This window comes from Acipenser ruthenus, chromosome 24, assembly GCF_902713425.1.
Source record: "Acipenser ruthenus chromosome 24, fAciRut3.2 maternal haplotype, whole genome shotgun sequence".
Classification (NCBI taxonomy): Eukaryota; Metazoa; Chordata; class Actinopteri; order Acipenseriformes; family Acipenseridae; genus Acipenser; species Acipenser ruthenus.
This window is the reverse complement of record NC_081212.1, coordinates 28423917-28434852: the sequence shown is the minus strand read 5'-3', so window position 1 is coordinate 28434852 and position 10936 is coordinate 28423917. Positions and strand designations below refer to the sequence as shown.

The window sequence follows — 10936 nt, the reverse complement described above, 5'->3', positions numbered from 1 at the left end:
CTCAGAGGTCCTATTTTCCCATGAGAGGGCAGCTTGGTGTAATGGGAATGCAGGTGCCCAGGTGCTCTTTGGTTTGAGGTACAGTGTAGCCACTGCCTACCTAGATGACCTGTTTTTCTGTCCAACCCCTTATAAAAGTACACTTGGAAAAAGTGAAAGGACAATGAAATCACGGTAAAGCACAGGAAAGCAAGGTAACTCACACACACATGGTAAAGCATTGTAAGAACACATGATGTACCTGAAGATACGGTATCCCCTGGGTTTTTCCTTGCTGGACTTAAACACCTAATAACAGCCCTGGTCATGTTGCTTTGAGGATATACTGCAATGCCATACCTCGTCGGGGGGAGGGGGGGGGGGGGTTGGTCTTCACAGAACTAACCCTTCCGTAGCTCCTCTCAATACACTGTTATTTAGTGTAAAGTCACCCCGTTTTCAGCCTCCCCAGGAGGATTGGCACTTGAACTCAATCAGAATTTCAAGGCAGCATCAAGGGGTTTATATCTAAGTGTTTTTTTTTCTTTAATAAAAATATTGTTCTCAAACCACAATAAGCAGGGTTTATTGTGTGTTTCAATGTAAATGATGGTGCAAGGTGCTGCAGCTGCTTTTATTTTTAGCTTCGGGTTCTGAAAGTGGTGTTTGACACCGGTGAAGGGACAGTATCTAAAACTCAAAGGTCTCAATAAAATGCATGACTGTAGGCAGAGCTGACACAAGCTGGGACGTCGATGGCAGGTACTTCACTCCCTCTCGGAGAATTCACTTCTGCAGATGGCACCCCTTTACTCTTCCTACACAAATTACCATCACAGATGCCCTGCTGAATAATTAAAGATGCTGCTGTTTCTTCAGCAAGCAGGGCTTCTCACCTTCAGCTCTATTATGTGACACAGTGCCAGAAATAATCCAGTGAGCTAAGACGCTTACATTCTGATCTGTTCTGTCTCATAGATAAGTGCTGGCAGTACCTGGAAAGGGCTGCCTTCAATCTAATTTATATACGAATGACACTTCTAAGACGCCTATGTAACAGAGATACATCACTCTGAAATTAACATTACCAGCCACAGTCTCTGAATCCTGCTGAATAATAGTTATTTCAGGTATGTGGTCAGATGAGCAGTGTGTTGATTAATTTTGGTTTGAATCTCTACAGGGCTTTATCTGCTTTGAAATTATAACAGCTCCCCTGCCAGCATGCCAGGCTCACAGACTGAGCTCTGTATCAGATGCATCAGGTAAACACTTTAAGAATTGAAATGCGCAAAGCAGAGGGGAGATGCAGATGTCCAGCCACGTGAATGTAATATAATGAGCAGGCATTCATTTATCAGCACAAACCCTGGTGGACTCATTTTCTCCAGTTAGAACAGCTGAGTGGGCAAAAAAAAAAAAAAAAAACAGGAATCAATATTCCAGCCAGCCTGACAGGAAAGCAGAGAGCAATTAAATACCCACAGAGCTGTAACTGTCAATATATATATATATATATATATATATATATATATATATATATATATATATATATATATATATATCGTATGCTACTGTCTATATCTAGAGAGAAAGAAGGTTAGGGTTATATCGTGCAAAAAAAATGACACATGAAGTATATTGTAACTATGCATAATAACATTGTAATTGTGTGTAAGTACACATGTATTTACTAAGTAACTACAATGTAAATACACAGTAATTAGAGACATTTCATGTCACGTGATAGCTTTGTTTTTTTATGGACTATTTAGTGAGGCTGGCGGCTTTGATACAATGCAGGTCTCAATGTGACTGCTCCCACATTTAATATGAATAATGTGTATTTTTTATATTTTAATCTCATTTTTCTCCCCAATTTACAATGTCCAGTTATGTTAGCTTCGCACAACTAAAACCACTTTCAAATGCAAAGTAAAGGTTGAGCTTTATTTTTTAACATACACATTTCCATCTTAATCATTTTTAAAAAAGTCATTCTTTACATGAATTCATAACTTACATCATTACGTTTTAAATGAAAATAACGCTTTTCGTTCTACTTAATCTGATGTATTCCACTCCGTTGCTGTCAAATATGAATTTTCACGATTTTAACAAATATAACACATATAAAGAAACATGCAGCATTATAAACAATTATAATTATCTACAAGATCGACAGCACCAAGGAACTATATATTGACATCTGTTTGATACCCTTTTAATAACACCCACAAGTTAGCATTGACATATCTTACACTGAGCACAACACCAGTATTTCATTACTCTTAAACAGCACACTTCTGTAATAAAATGATAATTTTATGATTGCAGACTTTTCTTAAAAATGTAACCCTTCAGACCAGCAGAAGTAAAAGGTTGAGTTGTTGATTCTGATTGAACACTTTAAGACATGTTGTTGAAGGCAGGATTTTAATGTGCTTGTTTTCCTGAAAGTGAGTGCATGCAACTTTAATTCTAATGTTTACTGAAAACATGTATCAGAAGTATCATCGGAGACAGGTTGAAAACACACAGCCGTCATTCCCGGAAATCGCATTCTGAACACGTGAGGAGTGAGCATTGCTTTGGTTGCGTGAACAGGGCATTAGCTATCAACATGTTATTCCACCAGCAGAACAATTTGGAATAATCAAGATAAGGAATTAAAACTCCCATCCAGAAACACAATTACCATACTGTTCCCTACACATGGTGTCTTACTTTAGCTGTTTATTATTGGTAACAAAAGACAAATGTCTTTAAAATATATGCAAGATTTTTACTTTATGACGGCTATAGAAATTTCTCTCCATGACAAAAACATAGTGATTGTATGTCATTGTAATGTAAATATGGCAGTGGTAAGCTATTGCGTTGCACAGTACTGTACTAGGTATTTGATTCCAGATATAAATGCAGAACATTGATCACTTTAACAAAAGTGAAGCAGCTCTTGCTTTCAAGAATTAAAGCACTTCAAACTTGCTGGTCCCTATTCACCACATTTTTAAGGACCATTTTAAAGAATGTTTTTTTTAAAGGCAGTTTTTTGAAGCGTGCTTGTAAACATTATCTTAGATTACAGTGTCTTTAAAAGTGAGTATAGACTAATAACCCACAGGCTTATTGTACTGCACACTGAAAACGTCCCTTTAAAAAAACTAAAACAGTCCTTATAGCTTTGTGTATAGAGTTACCTCTTTGTTTTTAATCACATTTTTAAAAGGTTTTGTTTTTTTAAGATGTCTAGCTATTATTTTACATTCTAATTCCCTTGTTGATCTTTGTAAAAAATATAATACAACTAGTTTTTAGTTTGTTGGCTAATGTGTTAGCGTTTTTGTGACAACAACAGCAGCAAAATGTAAAGGTGTGCAGAATCATATATGCACATTTTCAAACAAAAAAATGCATGAGAAAGAAGCCTTATCAAATATGCAGGGGTTCCCTGAGATGATTAATTGCATTACAGAACTTCTTACCTTTGAAAAAGATTCAGGGAGGCTGGCTAGGATCGATGTACTGTTGGTGATAGCGAGTTTCTGAGGCATTTTTGTGTGATTTGAGGTAGATATAAACTGACACTATGGTAAGAACATAAGAAACACAAAGTAAATATCTAATCGGTTGTTGTATATATAGCAACAGATCTTAATATGGTACAGCAGTCAATTGAATCATTAACAGGAGAGCCCCACATTTCTAACCCTGCCTGTATAGTGTTCTTATGGTGTTTTTTTTAATAATGTAAGGGTTGGTCCTGCTTTGGGACCTCATTCAAAAAATGGGGACCCTTGTGAGCTGATAATATCCATTTTGTCCGTCCTGTCCATCTGTCCACCACCATCCCATTGAGCTGACCTGTAGTTATAACAGAAAATCACGACAAAGGCATAAAGAATGGACCTGATTAAGTGTTTCAAATCCCCAGGATGATTACACATGTAGGGTGTGGACCCATTATAAACACCTGTGATATGCAGTGTGCACTTGTGTGTAAATTGACTACCCTTCACATACAATACCTCATTAACTTCTTATACAGATGGACTCCCTGACAGGCAGAGTATTGTGGAATATACACAATCTGCATCTCCCTGTTGCAAGGGACTTTGACAGAGGACTGATTGTAGGTGCTTGGTTGGCAGGGGCTGCAAAAAAGGACTGCTGTTTCATGAAAAGCATCCTCCATAGTAATTGCTTCACAGGCCAATCTGGAGATCAGACTTTCCTACAGATTTCCATCTCAAACATCCCTGGAGGAATCAGGGGAGGTAATCAGTCCGGGGTGCCCATGGGGGGTGCTTGTCCAACCCCTTTCTTCTCAAAGCACTCGAGCAGAGAGTGCAGCCTTTCTTCCATCCTGCATTGGTTTGATCTCACATCATGAATGAGTCCTGTCATTGGTCCCTTCCTTGTAGACAGCGAGATAGCTGTTGCCGTTGCTGTAGTAGCCAGTCTTTCTCTCCGGCTTGTTCCTAGCACCGCTACTCCCTTGCATCTCGTGAGCGAGCACAGTGAGCCTCTTCATGCGGAGCGATGCAGCTGAGCACCTGAAGGAGCTGGTCGTGGTGGAATTGGTTTCCGACTCCACCATCATGTTGGTGCTGCAGCAGTAGCGTTTGAGGCTGGTGAAATGGATGGTGAAGAGCCCGTAAGTGATGGGGTCCAGGCAAGTGCTGAACAGCCCGAATAGAAACAGCATGTGGCTCAGGGAATGGGAGACGGTTTCTTCCAGCACATCAGGGGAAAACCAATACCACAGCCCGAGAAGGTAATAAGGGGTCCAGCAGACAATGAAGGAAGTCACGATGACGATGCTCATTTTCAGAGTTCTCATTCGCGCCTTTGGTATGTTGTTCTTTGATCGCCTCAAGTGCACTTCCTTCGAAGATACTGAAACAAAAACAACAGCTCCGTCTCTTTATCTCTTTAACTTGCACAAGTGGGCTGATGTTAGGTCATTGTCAGTAGTCTTCACCGTGTATTTCAATACCTACAGGTGGTTTTCTTGGGGTAGTATTGATTAAAGGTAATCTACAGAGGCAATACAGTTTTCTGGTTGGACTGAAAAACAACTTTAACCTATCTGCCAGAAGCAGAGAACTGCTGGAATAGCACTTTAGTTTTGGGATGTGTTGTGTATATATATGCACAAGTGGATTATATACATTCTAGAAGCATTTATTAATTATGTTATTAATAGTTATAGATTATGATTAGAAATAATAACACTGAATCACAATACATGTTTGGAATCATCTGTGGTTATTCAATGTTATAAGGAAGTTATAATATATACTTGAACTAGATTCATATATATCAGCCAATGAATCTACTGCAATCGTTTCTATAATGTGATATAACTTGAAGTCATTGTTTGTAGAAATAAGACATGTTGGAAGTGCACTTACTGTTTCCCTTGGTCATTTGTTTTGATATCTCAATGAGGATCCTGGAGTAGCACAAGATCATGATGACCAGCGGTAAGAGGAAGAGGCACGCAAAGGTGAACATGTTATACGCTGTCTCCTGCCAGTGCTCCTGGAAGCTCCCCCTGGTGGTGCATTGGGTGAAGTTCTGCGGTACGGTGATAGTAACAGTGTGAAATATGAACATCTGAAAAACAAAACCATGGCACAAGCACACGCTTAATAACACAGCATTTCCCAGTGGGGTGATCTGGAGCAGCAATGATTTATTCATACTGTAGCATGCAGCATGTCCCTGAAGAACAACAATACCTGATCAGCAAGTTTATATCTCTGCTCAAAACGGATGTGATACATCCCCAATGACTAATGAATGAGAACACCTTAGCAGCACATTACATTCAATCAGTTTAATACACTGATGGCTCAGCACTATCCTTAGGAACGTCTGTGCTGCAGAAGCAGATGGCTCATTGTATAGCCATGTATCCAACATGCAGCGGTGCCCATGAGTTCTTACACACTGTGGATTCTCAGCTAGTAGATGAGTCACGCAGCTGTTCAAATGTAATTTGACCTCCTTTGGGTTTATCAGGGCTATTAGATGATGCGTCAACATGAACCAGCCTTTATTTTTTGCTCAAGTCTGGGCGATGTATTTTAGTGCTTTTCTCAACAGATCAGTTTTAACCGTTCAATTCTTCTCCCACCTCTTCAGCTCTGTTGGGCCATGGTCCAAGAACATGGCTGCCTCCTCCCCAGTTTTAACAACAATGAACCAAAATCAACACGTAAGGCTTGCTAAACCTGAATAGAGGAAGAGAGGGTGGCATTACTATTAGGCGCCTGTCACAAAGACGGCCGGAGTGGGTGGCGTCAGACCAAATGCAGGAAATAAACAGACAGAGAGGTGTGGTTTGGTGAAGCTGAGCGAATGCTTTCGCTCAGCATTTAATAAACAGAACAGAAAATAAAAGGTTTTAAACACAAAACACAAGCACAAAACAGGACACGGCACTTCGCGCCAAAATAAATAGACAAACAAAACGGACTACACAGACAACTGGTGCACGGAGACAAACAAACACAGTGAGTGAAATAAATGGTTATTTTAGTTTAATTTACTTTCCTGTACTATTTTCCTCCTTCTCCTCACCCGTTCTCCACTCTCGAACACCCAACCCCGAGTGAAAGAAATGTGCATCTATATATACTGTTGTGCTGGGATTCAATTACTAATTAATTATTCACTTGAATCCCAGCACGTGAATTAATTCTGTGCAACCCCGTGCTCGCATATTATACTTTAAATGCACGTGAAGTGATAGTGCAATCCCGTGCCTAAATATAATTCTACATCTTTAAATCACACGTGAAAAACAGACCCGTTTATATCCCGTGTATATACCAATCTATACACCAACATTAACACACGCAACATACAACACATAACACACAAATGCACACAGGGGCGGGGCGCATTGCCACAGCGCCTCAGTGTGGTGTTTTGTTCTGCTGCATTTTCAAGGCTTTGTTTCCAAGGTATTTTGTGGGTTGGTATGTCAGACTCTGCGGAGAGGGGCATTAGCACTGGCTCCAGTGGGGCTGCAGCCACTGAGAGGGCTTCTTCACATGATTCCAGCTCACCTAGACTCTAACCTCGACCCCCCAGTCCTACAGTCCCGTTCCCTCAGGCACAGATTGTGCTGAAGCTATACTTGTGTTCTGATAAAAGCATTTTATTGCATGTTAAATAGCGGAACTTAATAGCGAAATGGTTGACAACTCATTATGTAACAGCTAATTGTTTTTTTTAATGAATAAACACAGGCGTCTGATGGCTGAGAGTACAGTACTGTACTATGGACCCTATTATGTTGTAATTACAAAGCAGGAAGCATGAGTGTTGCGTTTGACTAGCAGTCCACATTACCTTGCAGTGATAACTGCGCTGGTTAGTTTTCCGTTATATTTAGGTGTATTTTGTGTCAAATGTGCTTTCTTTACTGACAGAATGTGTCACACTTCCCTTTTAAATCAACTTATGGGACCTGTTGTCCAATTTGTTTAATGGTGATTTGCTCATAGGCTTCAGTGTATTACTATGTTAAAGGACACAGTTGGATGTTCTCAAAAAACATATTTGTAAATTATCTGTGATTACTAGCTAATGAAATACAGTACGGGGGTAATTTACCTGCGGAACTGACAGCAACACGCTCATGGTCCAAGCCACGGAGAGCATCATTTTGTTTTTCTTCTTCGCTTCGTTGATGGCCAGTGGGTTGAGGATTGCAGACTGCCTGTCTAAGCTAATGACCACAGTCACGAACGCGCAGGCGTACATAGCCACGAGTTTCAGAAACATAAGGATCCTGCAAGCAACGTCCCCCGCGAGCCACTGAACTGTGACATTCCAGATGGCATCCAGAGGCATGACAACAAAAGTGACCAAGAGATCCGCCGCTGTCAGGTTTATTATAAGTATTCTCACGTGCGACTTCCTTTTGTTGTTGGTGCTGGCCGACCACAGGACGGCCAGGTTGCAGAAAGCGGACACTAGGAATATAACGCAGGTAATGGCGACCCTTGTCTTGGCCGCGGTGGAGAAAGTTGGAAGCTGATCTGCACTGCCGTTGCTATACTGGGTCCAAGAGTTCGGGTACTTGGTCAAATTCTGCTGGACCACAACAGACCGATAGACCCCGGCGTTGTCATTTTTGTAGAGGTTGTTGGAAAGATTCATATCTGAGGCGTATATGGGGATGACCCGCTCTTGTTTGTCCGGATTAGTTCAACCAAAATGTGTTGCAGAATGTCTGATAGCTCAATACATGGACATAGTCATTAATGTTGGTTGGGCAAAGGGTGGATCTGGCACTCACCTTCAAGAAAGAGAAAAAAATAATACAATTAATAAATGATGCGGCATCCTCCAGGCTATTGACCTGTTCTAATTGCTGGTTCAAAAGTAACATTATGTAAGCATTTTTTTTTTTTTTTAAATTAATTTACAAATACAATAAAACATTAATTAACCTGCAACCAGAGGGGCTGCACCTGTGTGGCAGCTTACGTCGTTTTGCATCCAATACATTCACACATGCATGCAAACATACATGCATGCATTCATAATATTAGGTCTATGGTGTTGAAAGGACATTTCTAAACAGACTTGCTTTTAACATCAACACGACCCATTTTCTAATGTTCTATTTACTTTCTGTCCTTATTGTAACCCTCCCTTACCTTACCTCAGCAAAGTCACCTCAAAGGAAAGCACACCATAATTGGAAGTAAAAGACGTCGTTGTGCTTTCCGGTTCGGTTCGTGAATAAAACAGTTGAATTAACCGTGAAAAAGAGCTGCAAGTTTCAGCCCTTATTCGTGTCTCGGACTCCGGACAGCTGAACAACCTCATGAACCTCTGTATGTACAGTTACTTCACCCTTCTTTTTCTGCTGTACAAATAATATCTGAAATTCTGCATTTCAAAGGCACGTCTTGTAAATCAACAGTTCTATAGCATGGAGAAAACTAATCACCTTATTGCATGAGAAATGACACCTTTAATAGCGGTTGGTTCTGTAGTAATAAAACAAAGTGGTAGCTTCCATTCTGGACGACTTGTCTGGGTGTTGTTTGTAGGGATTCATCTTGTAACTGATCGATGTGTGTGCATAGTTTTCAATTTAGTACCACCGGCTGAACAGATGCGCTGTCTACTTCGCCAGTGCTGCTTTCTCGCTGTGGAGAATGTAAGACTTTTCAAAACTGTCTCTCTATAAAAAAAAAAAAAAAAAAAAAAAACTGCATGCTGTACGCTAATGGAAATCTTCGGAAAGCTGTCTACCACTCTTGTGTTTGATTATGCATCAGATTCCCATTTCTCCCCCGCAGAGCTCTGCTACTCACTCTGCTTCTTCAGAATGCGGTGTTCCAGTTTTTTGTAACGTCCATTAAATCCAGCGCCGCAAAGGTGTTGATGAAGTCAGTCGTGAGGACTCCCAATTGAATCCAAGGTTTTAACTGCAGTGTGGCTCATTGCGGGATAGCACGTGATTGAGAACATCTCAAACCCATTCACTAACTGGCTGCTGGTGGCGTCATCAGTTTCATCATTACATTCATGAAAAAAAAAAAAAACCTCTCCTTCTAAAGTATTGTAATGGGATCGTAAAATGTAACGGACAGAGACAATATTCCAAAATTTTGAGTTCCAGTGGTTTGATTTCATATGCACAACAAATCAAAACAACAGAAGCAACGGGGTGTTCATATACATTTGTACAGTGCTGTGCAGTGATCTAACCTCTGAGATGGGTAATCAAAGGGAAAAACTGACATTTAATGATGTTTAAATTATATAGTGTTAAAAACATTAATTTACCCAAGCCTATATGTAAAATGGTAATTTAATTTACTGTCAAGTTGAATCATAATATTAATTTGACTGAAGTCACTAAATTCTGAAATGTTGAATAAATTACCATTAGTAATCAGCATGGCCTAACATTAAATATCTAGGTTTTTTTTTTTTTTTTAAATGTCTATGCTTATTTCCAGAATACATTTGTGTTTCACTTGACAGCTGCAATCGTGACATTACAAGATTAAAACTGCTAAGTCCAGTAGTTAGTCTTCAAATAACCTTTGGCAAAAATAATGACAGTGTTAAAATGTGATTCTCTTACCACTTGTTCAGCCTGCTAACTCTGAACAATAAGATTACTAACATGTTAACACATGTATGGTATTGTGTGTTGGTGTTTAAATAATATACACAAACCTGTTTATATTCAAATAAAAAGGAAAACTAAAATAGTGCCCTTACAAAAAGTAACCCCACTTCAACGACTAGAAAATGATAATCCCAAACTAATTATCAACACAAATGAAGCATCCATTCAACACCTTTCAGGTCCAAGAATGAGTGATACTGTCTTTGTTTTTAACAAGGAAGGTTTTCTTCGAAGTTGATTGTTTGGATGGATACAGAGTTATAAGGGATTCAGCTTTTCCACATGCATGTTTTCATTCAGTTTTTCCACATGCATGTTTTCATTCAGCTTTTCCACATGCATGTTTTCATTCAGCTTTGCTCATTGTTTTCTCAGCTCATTCATTCATCTTTGTGTCATGGTTCTGTTTATCGTTGAAGAGTGTGTTACCTGGTCCCTCAAGGCTCCTTCCCACATCTCAGGAGAATTGAAGGTCCCCTGATCCCACCATCAAGCCAATCACCCCTTTACACCCATGAGCTTGAGAGCGGATGTCAGCAAGCTACCGGCTCCTGGAGGACAAAGGCCAGATGGAATGTGCTTGTATTCAAGGGCCATCTGTCTGTGGTGACCAATCTGAGTGATCCCAGGAGAGATACTTCAAATCTTAAATCAGCTGGATACAATCACCACCTGCCAATAAATTCCACTTGGGCTGGTCCCTTGGATGACTCAATTAGTGTGAATCATGCTAATTGTCAATGTGCCTCAATGTGTTGTATTCTTCTCTTCAAAATG

The 10936-nt window shown here is 40.0% G+C and overlaps 1 protein-coding gene across 2 annotated transcripts; it reads right to left on the bottom strand.

Annotated features, from left to right (window-relative positions):
- Positions 1-3762: 3762 nt before the first annotated feature.
- LOC117429716 (gonadotropin-releasing hormone II receptor-like) lies at positions 3763-9439 on the bottom strand. 2 transcript variants are annotated; one of them, XM_058999127.1, is made up of 4 exons: positions 9333-9439; positions 7615-8302; positions 5400-5604; positions 3763-4881 (listed from the first exon to the last, which is right to left on the bottom strand). In XM_058999127.1, exons 2-4 carry the CDS (start codon positions 8161-8163, stop codon positions 4370-4372), a joined length of 1266 nt encoding a protein of 421 aa, XP_058855110.1. In that variant the 5' UTR covers positions 8164-8302; positions 9333-9439; the 3' UTR covers positions 3763-4369. The 2 variants fall into 2 exon arrangements, with proteins under 2 accessions (XP_058855110.1, XP_058855109.1); XM_058999126.1 differs by lacking the exon at positions 9333-9439 and adding an exon at positions 8963-9174.
- Positions 9440-10936: the final 1497 nt, after the last annotated feature.

Excerpts from the sequence above, each read along its gene's own strand:
- LOC117429716 (XM_058999127.1), bottom strand. The coding sequence starts at position 8,163 with ATGAATCTTTCCAACAACCTCTACAAAAATGACAACGCCGGGGTCTAT. Across the intron at positions 5,605-7,614 it reads TGTTGCTGTCAGTTCCGCAG|ATGTTCATATTTCACACTGT; the intron begins GTAAATTACCCC and ends TTTGTTTTTCAG. Across the intron at positions 4,882-5,399 it reads ACAAATGACCAAGGGAAACA|TATCTTCGAAGGAAGTGCAC; the intron begins GTAAGTGCACTT and ends TTTTTGTTTCAG.